Source organism: Dipteris shenzhenensis, chromosome 16 (assembly GCF_047967505.1).
Source record: "Dipteris shenzhenensis isolate YYH24624 ecotype China chromosome 16, Dip_SZ_1.0, whole genome shotgun sequence".
In the NCBI taxonomy this organism is placed as follows: domain Eukaryota; kingdom Viridiplantae; phylum Streptophyta; class Polypodiopsida; order Gleicheniales; family Dipteridaceae; genus Dipteris; species Dipteris shenzhenensis.
This window is the reverse complement of record NC_141611.1, coordinates 11246393-11264430: the sequence shown is the minus strand read 5'-3', so window position 1 is coordinate 11264430 and position 18038 is coordinate 11246393. Positions and strand designations below refer to the sequence as shown.

The 18038-nt window shown below is 39.6% G+C and overlaps 1 protein-coding gene across 8 annotated transcripts; it reads left to right on the top strand.

The window, feature by feature from the left end:
• The first annotated feature begins 11949 nt into the window (after positions 1-11949).
• Positions 11950-17734, top strand: LOC147892544 (BTB/POZ domain-containing protein POB1-like). Of its 8 annotated transcripts, none has more exons than XM_087387045.1 (4): positions 11950-12172; positions 16410-16460; positions 16564-16766; positions 16896-17734. In XM_087387045.1, exons 3-4 carry the CDS (start codon positions 16627-16629, stop codon positions 17716-17718), a joined length of 963 nt encoding a protein of 320 aa, XP_087243171.1. In that variant the 5' UTR covers positions 11950-12172; positions 16410-16460; positions 16564-16626; the 3' UTR covers positions 17719-17734. The 8 variants fall into 8 exon arrangements, with proteins under 8 accessions (XP_087243171.1, XP_087243168.1, XP_087243166.1 ...); XM_087387042.1 differs by having other exon boundaries at positions 16542-16766; XM_087387040.1 differs by having other exon boundaries at positions 16021-16460; positions 16542-16766.
• Positions 17735-18038: the final 304 nt, after the last annotated feature.

Here is an 18038-nt window from a genome sequence, read left to right as displayed (position 1 = left end):
GGGTTCATGGTTCTCATTGCCTTGCCCAATCCTTCATCCACTCTCTTTGACATGTCATTCGATAGGAGCATTATCTACTTATTGGGTCCCTCGATGGGGATCTCCCTTTGTCTTTTGGTTGGTGGAGCCCCACTTTGTCCTTTGTGTAGGGCACCCTGTTCAAATTTGGTGGTTGTTGAATCCCAAGATTCAACAACCAATCGTACCTCTCATCATTAGATTGTGGTGTATAGTTCTGACTTAATAGGATATCAAGGTTATAAGGTTAAAGGATCTTCATGCATATTGTTACAGATACTCTATTTTATAATTATTGAAACAAAGATTTGCTCCATGTTAACATGAAGTAAAGTTTCATGTGTCTCTTTCCAATAAGAAGTGGCTGATTAACTATGGATAAAAAGAATTATTTTCCAAGTATCTTTTAACTTCCAGGAGGAGGAGGATGAATTTAAGATTAATAATTGGTGTATAAGGCGATGAGGGAAGAAGTGATACACTAAACGTAATAAGGCACATATTTACATGAAAACTTCTAGAATGACTTGCTATTATGTCATTTTTTAAGTCCATTAGAAGCAACGAATCTCACAAAATAACATGTAATGGGGAAGAACTAGAGATGTTGAGAATTTTGAAAGGACTTGAACACTACGGTAGATACTTTGTAGAAGACATAAATGTTTAGTTTTTCTTGTGCCATTTACTAGTAGAAAGCATGAACTTTTGAAACGACAGAAGAGAATACATTATAAGCATAAGGGTACTTTGTAATAATACTTGCTGAAGTATGTAGGTTGAGCTACCTTACACTTAGCAAGGTATGACAAAATAAAGAAGAATAGAGGAAGCTAAAGGGAGAACAATAAAATAACATGAAATACATTGATGGCATAACTAACCTAATTTTTCATGTCTCAACCATAGGGTTCATTGTCCAAGTTGATAGCTCTTTGAATGCTCACCATGTTCATGAAATAACATGAAATACATTGATGGCATAACTAACCTAAATTTTCATGTCTCAAACATAGGGTTCATTGTCCAAGTTGATAGCTCTTTGAATGCTCACCATGTTCAAAGGATTCAAGTAGGTCAAGATGGAGAGTCTCTATTTGTATAGGCATGTCAAGTTGACCCTCAAGTTAGCTGGTGTTTATAGATGAGCTACCTAATCTCATTCAATTACCCTTTTCTATGCCTCAACTAAAACTTGGTTGGCATCTCCCGTGTAGCACGTTTAAGGGTCAACTCCAAAGGTACTAAAATATAATGATAATTTTTTAGGAAAAGAGACCTTGTGTGTGTGCATGTGCATGCATGCATGTTTGTGTGTGTTTTCTTTTACAAAAGATGTGTGTGCATGCCTGTGTATATATGTGCACCTGTGCATGCACGTGTGCGTACATGTGTGTGTGTGTGTGTGTGTGTGTGTGTGTGTGTGTGTGTGTGTGTGTGAGAGAGAGAGAGAGAGAGAGCTCAATGAGTTTGAGTCCAAGCTTGACACCTTCGAGGCTTCCATGGTAAAGTCTTATTACCATATCTCATGCATTTGTGTATGAGATGCACCTAGTGGAAAAGAGAAGATTTCTAGCAAGGATGTTTGATGGGCACATCAGCAAATGACAGCAATAGCCTTCATGTCTCGGTGCCGATAGAGGGTGGTGAGAATGGCCGACCTTTGGAGACGAACCGACTTGGCAGACGGATCGTTAACTTATCTTATTCTATAAATAGCTGAATCTACGTTACATGCACTTTCCACACTATAATCTAGCTTGCCGATTGGAGTTCAATTTCGCTGGAAACACCTCCGAGCAATCTCCAGGTTAGTCCTGAGTCATTTGGTTCTGTATTGATCTCTCTCTCTGTAAATGGTTCTTCTCATAATCTTACGCTGCTTTCACGATTCTCATCGCACACAGGGAAGAAATTGCTACGCAAGCTGGTTCTTAATGAAATATTCGCAATTCCATCACACAGCTTTCATCTCCAAAAGCCCACCGTCACGCTCTAACTTCCTTGCTAAAAGCTCGTTCGGGTCTAATGCGATCTTTTTTCCTCTTCTGCTACATGTTACGTTGAAAGCCAAGGATTTGTCGTGTGAGCCATTGCCGACTTTCCTTACTTGTCCTTTGCGTATATTGGCTTGACCTTCCTCTGCTACTAATGGATTGCCGTACGTTAACCAATAAGCAAACTTGTACTACGGCATTTCGGCTCATGAATCTCTCCCCTATTGCAAGTCACTTTTTAACTCTCACAGCTGAAGCAGTTCTTCTTGGATAAACAGGTTAGCTATACGTTTTTCTTCTCCAATTTTACTTTGCATTTGCTTTGCTGCGATCACGGCTTCCTTCTATACACACGTGTCGTGGCTATCGCAGAGTCTCTCCTCTATCTAGTTCTCTAATTCTCTCAGTCTTTCTAGGTGCTTTCTAGTATTACGTGTGACTGGATTACTCGCACAAATAATTCTTCTATGTAGCTGATTGTTTTGTGAGTACAATTGTTTTATAGCACAATCATGACGTAAGTCTATGCACAGAGAGACAACTCTGAGCAAACTCCGTCCTATGGTCATCTTCGCCCCCCTTCCTATATCCCTCTATTCCAAAAAATATATCCTATACGTTAATGTGATAATGTATAGAACTCATTATACACTAGAAATTTTATTTATTTCTTCTTACGCATTACTTCTCTAGGTGTGTCAAATACATCAATTAAATTTCGTGTCTAAGAACCTATGTGTATTCTTATGAGGAAATCTTGTTTATTCTTGTTGGGTTTGGACTTGAAGTTTTAGCCTTGGAAATATTGATCTCACATACTCCACAAATCTTCCTTAGTTTTATCTTTCACTCATTTGGAAAGGATTATGTGCTAAATTTGGAAAGGCTAGTCGAAAGGAATATACACTCAAATTGGAGACCATAGCACTACTTACATGCACGCATGCACACACACATGCACCCGCGCGCGCGCAAACACACACTCTCTCTCTCTCTAAATATTCCCTTATTATGAATTAACATGCTCTACTACATGATGCTCTTACATTTGAAGGCATTTGCTATAAGATATCCTCTAACAGTAAAAGCATATGTGGAAAATATAGATATATGTTGATATATATATATACATACATGAAATATATAGCAAACAAAAAAGTAATTGCTTAAATAAGATAATCCAATAAAATATAATAGCCTTTAACATAAGTATGGTACTAAGTGGTATTGTTTTTGAAGACTCCGTGGAATCCTAACCCTTATGTTGTATGATACTAAATAAGAAACTTAGATTTAGCCAATATTACAATTAAGGAAACGGAATATCCCTTAGAACACTTGAGAAAATGAATTAATACCTTGGTATACCATTTATAGGACATGGCCTAATGCTCTTAAGCTTCCTATATAGTCAAGCCAACTTGATAACTTGGCATGATACCCTTACCATGAACCAAAAGTGGATTATTAACATCTTTGAAAATTAGAGAGGTTTGTTTTTAAAGCCCCGTGGAACCAGTATGCAGATGAAATTGTGAAGAGGCTCATGTGACCACCTTGGACCTCAGTTAGTTTTGGCTTTGAGCCTCATGGACCTCATGGACCTCAGTTAGTTTTGGCTTTGAGCCTCATGGACCTCAATCACTTTTCACTTTGAGCCTCATAGTAGGAATCCAAAAAGTATCAATCCTTAAATCCATGAGGAATTTTGATTCTAGGGAATACTCTACAAATACATAGGTGCACACTTGGTTGCAAGACTCTAGGACCCTCTCATCACAGACCTAGAAATGCTAAGACAGACTGTCAAATACACTCTAGAATCTTGGACGATCTTTCCTTAACATCTCTCTCTCTCTCTCTCTCTCTCTCTCTCTCTCTCTCTCTCACACACACACACACACACACACACATAGAATGTTTTCATAGATCATGCTATCAGATAGACGAGAATTTGTTTGTAAATCTCAATACAAAAGCCACAATTCATAATCATGTGGCATTCTTTCATCTCATTTCTTGAGCAATGGTATCGAGGTCTCCTCAGTTACCTTTCCTAGTCAGTAGTATCACAAAAGGTCTCAAGTAGGTTATAAAGGAATCCTAAGCAAAAGAAACACCCGTTCTATGCCAACCCAGATAGGATGTGATTTTCCACGTACATGTTGATACCTTGGATAATGCCATAGGAATTATCCTAGTACAACCAAACAAATGATTGGACAACTCAATTTGCTAAGCCAACCAAATGGTGACAACTCCTAAGTACAACTACAGCGCCATAGAGAGAGAGGCTCTTGGCATGGTCTATAGTGTCCAAAAGTTTAGGCACTACTTGCTTCGTAACTCTATTATTTCCTCTATTGATCACTAAGCACTAATCTATCAAAATAAACAAGACAACTATCCAAGGAAGATTGGTACAATGAACGTTGTTGTTGCAGGCATTCAATTTTTGGATAATACACAAATCCATGAAGTCACATGTCTGAGTGGATTGCCTTTCAAGACTTCACTAGGAGATGAGTGAGGAGTCTACATTGGTTTGCCAAACTCACACCTCTTTTTCCCCCCTTATGAATAGAGGGTTTGTTACATTAGTCCAATTTTTTTTAATAAAAAGTCTTCTCTACCCCACAATATAACAAAAAGTGGAGATACAAATGGGCTAGTAAAACTAGGGGGTTACCTTGTCTAATAGTAGAATTGTGTAAACATAAAGTAACCTCTTGATTACATAATTCCTTTCATGCCTATTCTTCTTTGATATAAAGTTGCGGGTAATAAACTACACTGACAACTAGGGAGTTTTTGAGGCTCTCTAATTGCCAATTGATTGGATCCATATGATCCTTCCTTGAGGTGAATCGAATCAAAAAATGGGGAGGAGGATGAGACTCTGATACATGTGCCATTGGTACCATGGGAGCTGGTGGAGGACGATGAGACTCAAGAACTAGAGCTGTGGGAGACACTAAAGCTCATTGAGCCACTGGCTCTTTTCCATCTAGGAGCTATGATTTATGGCCTCTTAACTAACCTCTAGGGACCAGCAATGCCCTATGATGACTTGGTATTTTGTAGGTAACATGTGGGATCTTTCCTTTAGGGGTGATGGGTGAAGTATTGGGAAAACCATGGCAAATTGAAGGAGGAGCCTCTAAAGGCTTTTGGGGGGCTGGAGCTGTGAAAATTGGAGCTGTAAAATCACTTTCTAAGGCAGGAATGGTATCTATGGAGGGTCTTTCAATACAAAACCTTAAAGAAAAATGGGGACAAGTGAGCAAACCGAGTATAGTGGAGGGGATCCTAAGGGACTACTGAATCTGTATAGCTAGTTTTGAGGATGATGCACCTTTTGCCTCATTGTCCTGCACTAGGGAATCTTCCTTGGTATCTTTTTCATTGTCAAAATCTTCCACCACAAGGTGCCACGCCTTTGCTGCAAGCTTGACAATGGCAACATCTTTCTATAGATAGCAATGGACCTATTGCACCAACATATACACTTTCTTCAAATTTGCAGCGTGGGCCTAAGGTCAACCACTATGTTAGGATGACATATCCTACATCCACATCCTCACCTTTAAAACATTATCAAATCTTTGAACCCAAATATTCCATAAAGTGTTGCTCCTCATAACATTCCAGTCGGCCTACATTCATCTACACCTTTCCCCTCATTATCCTGCACTAGGGAATCTTTCTTGGTATCTTTGTCATTGTCAAAAGCTTCCACCACAAGGTGCCACACCTTTGCTTCAAGTTTGACAAGGCAACATCTTTCTACATATAGCAATGGACGTGCTACACCAACATATCCAATTTCTCCAAATTCTTAGTGTGGGCCTAAGGTCACAATATCATTTTCCAAGCACACCCATGTATAGCCTTTTGTTCTACAACTTGCTACTATATACTCTTGGTGTCACTTATCATATATTTTGCTACTATCTTATGCTTTCACCTTTTTATCCTTTGACTTCCTTCTTAACAATAAAAATCATCATTTTTAAAGAAGGTATCATTCAATCAAATTACAATTCGAATAAAGCATATACCACTTTTGTTCTTAATTTATATTGTCTTATTCTAAACCTTTGCATCTTGAAAGCTTTGCATCTTGTTATAGGCTTCATAGGCATACATTTAAGTCTCAAGGGTGTGTAGAGGATTATTGAGAGACTATGCCTAGTTGTAAGAAAGATGTTTGACAAAAAGAAACACATACTAAATCCATCAATAACAAGCTAGATCTTTTTGGATACAATGCTAGAACATTGAAATTCCTATTAGGACTGCCCACAATGCATTTTGAGACTGTGATTTTGTGATTATGTGAAAAATGCAAGCTTTGGACATGAAAAAGCAAGAAACTTGTGCAATTCAAACTACTAGAGTCAGATTTCTAAATCTAGGATCTTGCATAGGCTTGATAAGATATTTATTTGAATTACAATACAAGCATGAGGATGATTGGCAATTTAACATCCAAGTAATATGTCATGACTCAATATCTTATGCATCACTATTTTCCACTCAAGTCTTCTTTAAGACAATAATACACACAACATTCTCAAAAATGTCACCCAAGTAAGGGATTGTTCACTTAGATTATAATTCTTTCAAGAAGGAAGCATGCCATGTCCTACTCAGAGACTATGTAGTTATAATAATAATTATTATGTTACATATTATCATAAAAATATATTTCATTGTTTATTCTTAGCAAGTGTATGAAACTTTGTATTTACTTTTGTGTCTTTAGGTGCTTCTAATAGTAGGCATACAATGCATACCCACCTATCGCCTCCTCCTCTATAGCTTGCTACTATCTACTTTTGGTGACGCTTCATAATCATGTATTTTGTTGCTACCTTTCGGTGACACCTGACCCCCATAGCCATTGAAGCCATGTAGTGGGTGGAGCTGGCTTGGCTACCCATGGGGCCTTGATCAAAGTTCAGTAGGTAGCTACCACCAGTTTTGGCATCCCACAATTTCTAGCTAGGGTCACTAGGCCCGTTGGTGCATAGGTATCAGCTCTAATGTGGCTTCAAATGAAAGGAAATGGAAGACAAACAACCATTAGCATTATAAAGAGAGTGTTTGAGGATAAATGTGTTGGTAAGGAGGAGTGACAAGGATGAGGAATGGGAAGCTCTATGAATTTTATATCAAACATAGGGATGATACTGAGTGCTAGTACAAGAATAAATTAACAATTAATGCCAATTAGAGGTCAAAAGAAGAACAAGAATGTCCCAAGATCAAGGAGTGTCATGACCCCTAGGATTGACTAAAATCTCTATCAAAATTATCAAGATCAAGGTAAAGCAAAGGTGAAATGCTTCTAAGTTTTCTAGAGGAAGAAAATTAATCTATGTGCTTATGTAGAGGAAAGAGGAAGGGAGGATTCTTATCATATGTAGTGATTCCAATCTCACAAAGTTTAAGTACATTAGAATTAAGGGCTCTTGTTAGCATTATATCAAGGGAAGCAAACTAAATATGTGCATCTCTTTCTATGGCAATGATAACGGTTACTCTCTTACATAGGAAAGTAGGGAAATTGCTAGCTTTATCTAAGCCAAAGATATAGAATGTATCTATGATAGCCTTAATATGAGAGTACATCTTAGTATCTACCCATAAGTGATTTGGGTCAAGAAAGGACTTCTTGAGACAGTTCATCTTACTTTTAAAAATCTTTCTAACCTATTGTATCATTTGCTTCTAAAAGGCAAGATATATCAAGAAAGTTAGAACAAGACTCCCACCCTTTCATGAGTTCAAATGAGGCCACATTCACATCAGGAGGGTTACATCGGATGTGGGTAAGGCATGAAGGAAAAAATCTTCTCAATCTTAGCAATAGTGCATACATGTAAGTCATGTGAACCAAAACCCTTTAAATTTCTTATGTTCATTTTATAATCTCAAAGGCATTCCTCATCCACAATATCACAAAAGATCTCAAACAACTTCTTATAAAGGAATTGATCAAAGTTAGGACAAAATTTCTAACCACAACAGATATTTTCTAGTGCTTTTGTGAAAATCTTCATTTGCTGCTTTGAGGGGACAAAAGGGAGAAGAGATAGTTGATAAATAAGAAGTGAACAAAATACTTATTATTGAGCTTATTACTGAATAAGACATAGATGAATAAGCCTGAGAGATGGTTGATGAATCATAAGTGAACAAGATACTTATTATTGAACTTATGAAATCTCCTTATTCAATTGGGATGAGATGTGATAGGCTCCCCCACCTAGCTAAGAGAGAGAGAGACAAAGAGAGAGAGAGAGAGAGAGAGAGGTACAAGAAATAGGGTTGGCCCTCCCTTCAAAAGGTGACATGTATAAAAGGACAAATGGTTGACTTGGGTCTTCATTGTGTAGTTGCAACAATTGGAATACAAGTTCTCATTCTCTCAACTCTTGTTTATGAGTATGGTTGCTTTGTTTCTTAGTGTGTTTCCTTGTGATTTCCACTCATCTTCTTGAACTTCCCCCCTTCTCTCCCACCCCCTCTCCTCTCATCCTTTTCCCTCTCCCTGTACACATTCTGGTAGGCACTTGTGTGACACAAGTGTAGGCTTTTGCATCTCAAGGATCCACAAGGAGTAGGTTGGGAGTAGAGACTCTGACGGCATCCTTCCAAGACCCCCACAACACGTGTTACCATTGTAGAACACATCTTTGTCATGATATGTTAAGCCTCACAACACAGCAGGCATCTGGGTGGCGATGGAAGCCACATAGGAGACAAAAAACCAATAATAACTAAAAACTAGCAAACTAATATACAAAAAGGAACCTGTCCCACAATGGAAAACAATTGAAACTCTAGCCTAACCAAAGGTAAACAACAATAAATAAAATAAAAGTACAATTCTCTTGCTCTCACCCTTAAGAAGAGTCCCTTCCAAGGATAGAACTTCGGCCTTTTAGAAAATGAGAGTGGTAATAGAGGAATGATCTTCAATGATGGGATTAGGATGGACAAGAATCAAAGTGACTTCTTTGAATGAACTAAAGGAGGTAAGCATGGGACCCATCTTTTTTATCATGATCTCTTTAGCAATATTGAGCATGAGATCCCCTTGGAATAAAAAGATAATTAGCCTAGACCAAGATTGCATCCATGGCTTGACTTTTTGGACATGAGGAGAAGAGAGTGAGCTAGATAATCTATTTAGTACTTGGAAAGGTTACTTGATTTAGTAATTGGAAATAGCCTTTCCAATTGGTTGAGCCAAAACCAAGTGTCAAACTACGTTATACTCTCATTGCAATCACAGTAACTATTTTCAAGTGTATAGGCACACTTGATATCCAAAGGTAAAGTCCAAAAATTATTTGTATAACAAGTAGTGTCCTCCTCCTCCTTGAAGTCCATAATCCATCGGGTAAGGGTGTATTTGCCCATTGGAGAGGGACATTTAGATGAGTCATCTTGAAAAGTTCTTCAAGTGAATCTTTTCAAGTTTGTAGGCACATTTGATATACATATGGTACAAGTTCCACACATTCCTTGTATAACAAGTATCCTCCTCCTCCTTGAAGTCCATAGTCCCTCTGGTATGGGTGTATGTGCCCATTGGAAAGGGACATTTACAACCATCTTGAAAAGTACTTTGACCCTTAAAACTTGGTTGATAGGGATTAATTCTATTTAATGTATGAAATCTACAAGTCTCCATATATAAGAAGGGAGGTAAGCAAAAAAGGACCAAGATTCTAGAGGAATGGATGCAATGACTAAGAGGATTGTCAAACTTCCATAACTTATGGTCAACTATAGTATAATCAATCTCCATTTTGTTGTTGGGAAGGGAAGGAAAAATCCCCAAAAGAACTTGGCAACATTGATTATGAATCCCATCTTAAATGTTGAACTAGCATCATCAAGTGAATTTTAGAAGTGTCAAAATAGGAGCTACCACTTTCTCCTAATTTAAAGAATCTACTGCAAGTAACATAACTTTTAGAGAAAATGAGGCATTAAAATAAATGCATTGGCTCCACAATTGCCTCAAAAGTTTGAAAGAGGTGAGGACCTTCTTGAGCAAATTTCCTTCTGCAATATAATGGTGGCACTAGTGGAATGTCTACCATGTTTATTCATTCGTCATTTAATCATTGAAATTGAGTATAGTGGTTGGCATATCAAAAATAGAGTATTTATCCACTTAAATTGCCTTAACTAGGTTGTAAATCATGGAGGAAAATTTGTACGATAGTAAAGCTTTCACAATCTAAGATAGAGACTACATTCAACTATCATGCATTCCCTTTAGGAGAGCTAGAATCCATCCAAATTGAAAAACAATGATAGAAAGAGTCAAGCACTAGACATATGCAATCCTAAAACTTACCAACAAGCTACCATACTAATAGTAGTAGCAAGTGAAGACATGCCTTTGTGTGGTGTTCCAGTAGCTAGTGGGGTAATATGTCACGACTATCTATCTTATGCATCTATTATTTTTCACTCAAGGCTTCTTGAAGACAATAATACAGATGACCTTCTCAAATAAGATGCCCAAGTAAGGGCCTATTCCCTCAGATTATAATTCTTGGGGAAGGAAGCATGCCACGTCCTTGCCCACACTATATCGGGTTATATAATATATAATTATGTTGCATATTATCATAAAAATATATTTAATTCCTTGCTCTTAGGAAATGTATAAAACATGGTTCTCTTTCCTTCCCTGGTATATATTTACTCAATGTAAATTCTTACAATATTTACTTTTGTATCTAGACATGTGATATCATTTTCCAAGCATACATGCCTCCTGCTCTGTAACTTGCTACTATGTACTTTTGGTGACACTTTATAATTATGTATTTTGCTACTATCTTATGCTTTCACCTTTCCTCCTCTAGCTTCCTTTGTAACAATATAAATCATAGTTTTTGAAGAAGGGTCCATTCAGTCAAATTAGATTTCTAACAAAGCATATACTAGCTATGCTATTACTTTTGTCGTCGTCTTATACTAAACCTAGAAATAAATTACTCTTGCATCTTGCCATATGCTTGATAGGCATGTGTTTAGGTATCATGGGGGCATAGAGGATTATTGAGAGACTACGCCTACTTGTAAGAACGGTTGATAAGAAGAAACACAAATTAGAGCCATCAACAACAAGCTCGATCTTTCCAGATGCAATGCTAGAACATTGAAATGCATACTGAGACCACGTCCCCAGTACATCACAATTTCGCACGTGGGAGACCAAAGAGATTATACAAGAGCAAATGGAATACACCGCTTGATTATCATGCTGCCTTTGTTGGCATTTTCATCCCTAACATTGCCTACCCACCCTAGATTGTCTCATAAGAGTTAAATATGACTTTAGATGTATGTTGTAACAAATGGAGCTTCAGTTGTTGTTGCTTGTGGCTGGGACTTTACCTCTTGGAACACCAAGTCCCTACTCACAACCACCTTCTTTGTCTTTGGGTCATAAAGCCAATATGCCTTTGAATCTTCACTATACTTGAAGATGCATTTCTTACTTCTTGGATCCAACTTGGTCCTGTTTTTCTTTATTGACATGCACATATGTGTTAACAAGGTGAATGATATTTAATCATTCATAAGGCCTACCCAAGATCAAAAAAGCAAACAAAAAGAAAATAGTGTGGAGTAAGACTCGAGGAAGGGGAGAGAGAGAGAGAGAGAGAGAGAGAGAGAGGAAGAGAATCACTTTAAAGTTTCCATTCAAGTCCAATGAAGAAGAGTCAACATATTGGCCAATAGGAAAAATGCACTTCCAAAAATTCTAAAAATGCCTAACTTCTGATTTGCCAAATTTGAAGGGTTGCTAAGGCAACCCACAGGGCAAGCCAAAAATCGTTGGATGTGAGATGACAAGCTTCTTACCAAAATATGCCTTGTATAGAGTCTTCCCTTCTCCCACTTTGGTCTTTGTCCCATTTTGAATGTGGACAATTGTGTTGACTGTCTCTCCCCAAAAGGATCTAGGAAGCTTCCTCCCTCTCAGCATACATAAGCCCATTTCTGTGATTGTCCGTTTCTTCCTTTCAGCCACCCATTTCTACAGGGATGTGTGTGCCATTGTGAGTTGCCTTTTGATTCCTTCTTTCTTGGAGTAGGCGTTGAAGGCCTCCGATGTAAGCTCTCCCTCTCAGTTGGTTCTCAAAGTCTTTAGCTTCTTGCCCGGCTTCTTCTCGTTCCACTCCTTGAACTCTGTGAGAGCTTGAGACTCGTTTGCAATGCAATAGATCCAAGTATACCTTCATGCAAGCTTGACAAACTTTTGACTTCTCTGCCATATGCGGAAATCCATCTACCAATCCAGCCTTCCACATTTATTAAAGGGTTCTATAGTTCACGTGCCCAAACTTCCACATTAATGTAGTTCACGTTCCCAAACTGTTCAGCAATGAGTTTGATGTACGTAAGAGCTCTTTGATAGTGCCTTCTTCTCTTTGAAAACTAGATTTTGTTCTTTGGGAAAAAAAAAAAAAACTAGATTTTGGTGAAGCATTATGCGACTAGCTGAAAATAGGAAATGCAAGAAAACATAGAACAAACCTTTGTGTCCTAAGGAAGATGCTAGAGATATGCGCACACATCTCTCATGCCCAACTTCTAAGGCATGGAAAGATTGGACCTTTGTATCCAGGGTATGCATTCTCACTGTGCATTATTGACGATTTCAATTATATGATGTGGATGCTTTGGTTGCTTACAAATTCTTAGCTAGATAGGCAATTAAAGGGGGAAACTTGTGTGTAGATGCATTCGGTGCCTATAGGATGATGGTTGCCATTCATCAATTCATGAGCGTTTGCATCTAGCAAGGTTGTGACTTTGTTTTGCAGGGTTTTGGCTCAAAGAATTTGGACGCTTCATGAAACTTGTACTGAAAGGAGCTGAAGATGCGGGTGCATGGACCAATATTCAATGATGCAATTGACCTGTTTGTGAGAGCTCTCCCACGGCATTGGGTGGGTGTAGGTCCATAGTTGGTCCTTGATAGTGCTTGGATAGGTGGGGTCAACTCTCCACATCTGAGCCTTCACATGGGAGAGTGATACGTTCATTAGCAATGGCAGCGTTTTCATTGCTACCTAGGCAGTATCAAAGCATGACGTGTGGGTAGATTAGAGGGGCGTGGGACATGTCATGCGGACATCCTTCTTGGCTTTGACTTGGACCCCTCAGTCAGGCATAATAGTCCACATGGACTGCCATGGAGTATACCCATGCATGGGTCTGTCCATAGGGGCAGGGCAGAAGAAGGCTGGTAGAACAAGCCCAGCAGTGGGCTGAGACAAATGGCACAGGCAAGGCCTTTTATTGGCCTAGTAAGTGGCCAAGTCGACAAGATGGCTGACCCTAGTCATCCATATCAGTTTGGCTTCTCTATTTGGGTTGGCTAGACTAGCCAGAGTGGCCAAATGGAGGGAGACAGTCAGCCATATCTAGGCTGAAACAACAAGCAGGTAGGGCCTTTTAGAGGCATGCCTGGTCAGCTAGGCCAGGGTGGTCGGATGTTCAGCCCCCCGTTGGAGTTGGCCAGACCATTCATGTTGGCCAAATAAATGAGGGTAGATGGCCCAATAAGAGACTGCAGCTGGCCTAGGAAGGAGAAAGGAAAGGCTCTAGCCCTCCCTTATTCCTGATGCCTCATTCTAGGGTGGAACGTTGAGCTGAAGCCTTCCTTAGGGCACATTGAGGGAGGAGCAACAGCAACAGTAAGGCAGCAACTCTCAATCCCCTATGAGCAGCGTTCTAGTGCCCACATGGCGTACTTAGCAGGATATTTTTGTAGTATAGATCTGTCAATTTCGGAGCAATTTATATATACGTGTGTGGCTGTCATCTCCAGATTTGTGGTTCCACTAATTGCTTGTGCGTGTGACTAGTATCCAAGCAAGTGTGATATGTGGGTTATTGTCTTTGCTATGGGGTAGGGTCTGGCTGAGCAAGCACGCCCCTGTCAGCTATTGAACGTTTCCCCCCCTTGAGAGTAACACTAGTGTTATATTAGTCCATGCCGTACATAAGGCTCTGGCTGAATGAAAAGGATGCTGGCATGGTGACCTGCTGTTGCTTGAACACGCAAGCTAAATAGAGACTCATCTATAATGTTGAAGTTAGTTTGAAGTTGCCTGTATGCTACCTTGTGGTGATGTCCAGATTGACTGCAAATGGACATACAATTGAGGGCCATTTTCACTCCAGATCATACACTGTACTTGCCAAAGATTCGAGCTACGCGTGTGAATGTGAGAAAGTGGTTGAGGCAGAAGTGGATTTTGGGGGATATGTGTTGGTGTGGGTGTGCAGATGTGGGGGTTGGTGGTTGGGTTGGAGATGTGGGTGGGCTGGTGGTGGGTGGATGGAATGTGGCTGTGTGGCTGTGTGTAGGGGTTGGAGGTGTATGTTATGTGGGGTAAGGTTGTGTATGTGTGGATGTCTCGCCCCTTTGGCTTTGCAGTAGGAACCTCATCGTCCTTATTTTCTTTGTTTCAAAGGAATTTCCCATGTGGATGATGTGGTTGACCCTACTGGTATGGTAATCTCTTTTCCAGCAGTAGTGAGCAAGTATGCTTTGGGACAGCACTACGAGTCATTATTGCATTTGTTATCACAGATGCTCCATGATTTTCAGTCAATTCCTCCTCTTGAGGTTCGTGATTGCCTCAAAGGCTGGGTTCTTCATTCGGATAATCATGTTCGTCATGAGCTATTGCTAGATGACATCACAGTTCATCTCTATACAAAAGTTTTGATGCCTCCTCCTTGGGTTTCTCTTCATGCTAATCGTATATGGTCCATGGCATGCACCTCGATGGTGGTGGAAAAGATTGCAGTATATATTGGATTCGAAACTCCCACTTCGGCAAAAGTTCTTCTTATGGCGAGTTTTGATTGGGGTTCTTCCTTTTGGACAGCTCTTAGCTCGTCGTCACGTTGCACCTGCAACTTGTAGATGATGATGTCTGTCCTTGAGGGAATCTGCCTCATATTTTTTGGCATTGCCCTAAGTCACGGGATTTCTTGCTTCTGCTACAACGGCTTCAGGCTCGTTTCCCCAGTGCTGCTTTTTTGGAAAGCATTTTTGGTTGTTTGGATTTCATCCTGTCAAGCAGGTTTTATCTCCTTTTTTACTGAGCTCATTATTGAGCTCTATGTTCGTTACTAATCTCCTTTGTAATGAGTTCGTTATGGGCTCTATGGACCCTTTGGAAGGACCATAAGCATCGTGTCTTTGGTGATCTCACTCTTGCTAAATATCAGTTCTTCCGGACATCTCTACGGCAATTGCTTTATGATTGTCTATATGCGTGGGATTTAGATTATCCTACTTTCTTGTCATATAATGAAATCTTCTGACGCTTGTAACTAGAGGTTCCAGCATTTGGGACTGATTCTTGTAATAATCTTCAATGGATTTCACCCAAAAAAGTGTGTGGATGTGGATGTAGATGTGGGAGGAAGGGGCCAGCCTGTTGGCCCCCATCCAGTGCTATTTTAGCCCTCTATTACCTAACTCTCCCAGCATTATTAGTGCTAACTAGTGCTATTATAGCTTAATATCCCCCATAATAGTGCTACTTTAGCCCTGTTTTCTGTAACTCTCCTAGCATTTTTAGTGCTAACTACTGCTATTTTAGCTTAATAACTCCGAATGTTTGTTTTGAGGACTTATTTGGCGTGTGTAGATCTAAGTTTTGAAAGAGTATTGCTATGTACTAGCTGTTTGGGTTTAAATACTTCGGATATTGGGAACATCACAGTTCAGTCGTCTTTCAACAAGTGTAGATTACACATGATGTTTTCAAAGAGCTTGTTTATTATACCTCTACTATTATCAGAAAATTGATAATGGCGTGATAGATCTTAATATATGTTTGGTCTGCTCTTTGCCTCACTCAATATTTGGCTTTTTGTTCCATCTTTAGGGAGTTGGTACTGGCTAATCTCTGTCTCCACATTTTTGGAGCAGGAAAGCAAGACATACTTCTATTTAAGATCTTTGTCTTCACTTTGGCTGCCTGTTAAATACTCTTTCTGTGGCTGCCATATTCTTTGGCTTAGTATTCTCTCCTTGTCCTCGTCCCTCTGAGATTTATCAAAGTTCATTATACACACTGTGTGTGATGATCATCTATCTGCATCGGCCATGTGTCCATGAAGTATGGAATCAGCAACAGTTTTGAGGGTGAAAACCCTGCATATGAGCTCTGTTATACTTGCAACCGAAAGTCCTTTCTTCTATAAAGTAAGGTGGGCCTACATGAAGTCCAGGTCATATTTTTATGTTTGTAGGAATTGTGCTTAAAAAGATATGCTTCCTACTATTCATCTTTTTCGTGCAGCTTCTTTTTCGTGCAGCTTCTCCAAGGCATGAGAGAAACTGAGCAAAGAGACGTCACTCTGTTCAAGGTATATTGCATTTGATAATATAGTAATTGATTTGCTTGAGTTTGCTCTGGCTTGCTGTGTAAAGTTTTTATTGTCACACAGAGGAGTTCCTGTCCACTTGCAGAGATCAGGCTAGTTCGGCACCTGATCTGCCAGATGTTTATGGCTATTTGAGCTAGCATCGTGCATGCGTCACTGCAGCAGACTCTTACGCAATTTATCCATGAACCCGGAGTCTGATCTGCTATATCTGGACTTGCCTTCGAGTGTGCTGCTTACAGATGCAATGCAGCCGCTAACAGTATCACAATACAAGGATATCATGAGGTAGTTGCATTTTCCCCTGTCAATTGCATTCTCAGCGGAGTGTTGGGTCAAGACTTCAACAGGGTGTGATGATGTGAGTTTGGAGTTTCAATGTGGTGACCTCTAAGAGATAGCATGTGACCCTTGCAGGTTTCAGGACGAGTTTATGAATTTGCCTTTAGCAGGCATAGAGGCTATGCTCTCAAGCGACTATCTGCAAGTAGCTTCTGAAGATACTGTTTACGACTTTGTGCTGAAGTGGGCGAAAGCTCACCATCCCAAGATAGAGGAGAGGAGGGAAATCCTGGGAAGCAGGTTAGTTCGACTCATTAGGTTCCCCATGATGACAAGCGGGAAACTTAGAGAAGTCTTAGAATCTTCCGAAATAGACAATGAAGTCGCTTCCAAACTTGTTTTAGAGGCTTTGATTTATAAAGCACAAGTACCCAATAGGCAGCGGCAGCTAGCAAATTTGGACACATTATACAAGAAGTATACTGAGAGGGCATACAAGTACCTTCCAGTAAGGGTGGTGGAATTTGACAGTCCGCAACAGCACTGCATAGTCTTTTGGGACTTGAAGAAAGAAGAATGTGCTGCTCTTTTTCCAGAAGGGAAGCTGTACTCTCAAGCATTTCCCTTCGGGGACCAGGGATTGTATCTAGTTGCCAATTGTAACATGGACCAGCAAAGCTCTTTCCACTTTTTTGGATTGTTCTTAGGTGTGCAGAAAAAGGGTTCTATGAGTTTCTCTGCTGAATGTGAGTTCAGTGCCCGCAATAAACCATCCAAGGATTTTGCAGTCATGTATAAGAGTACCTTCAAGTTTACCCCTGGCGGAAAAGTATTTGGGTATCCGAACCTTTTCTGTTTGCCTTGGGCCTCTTTTGTAGCTGATGAGAGCATTTATTTTATTGACAATGTGCTTCACTTAAGAGTGGAGGTAACTAGCAAGGTTAAATTCAAAATTTAGAGGTGCCACCCTTGTAATGAATTTTGTGGCATGGTAAGTACAATCATTTTCCGAACAGTTTTTTATGTTTCAGAGTTATTTAGCTCACTCCAAGTATTTTATTATGTCCTTTTGGCAAGCTAGACATGGAAAGCAAACCAGATGTAGCGGACACCTATGTAAGAGCAGGTTCATAGAAGCAACACGGGGTTAACAGTTTGTGAACTATGCCCAGTCTTGTTATTTTTTACTACTAAATGGCCAAACTTTTTGAACCAATAACCAATAAATTTCAATTTTGCTGTTATTACTACTAATGTTGTTTTTAGGTAAACAAGAAT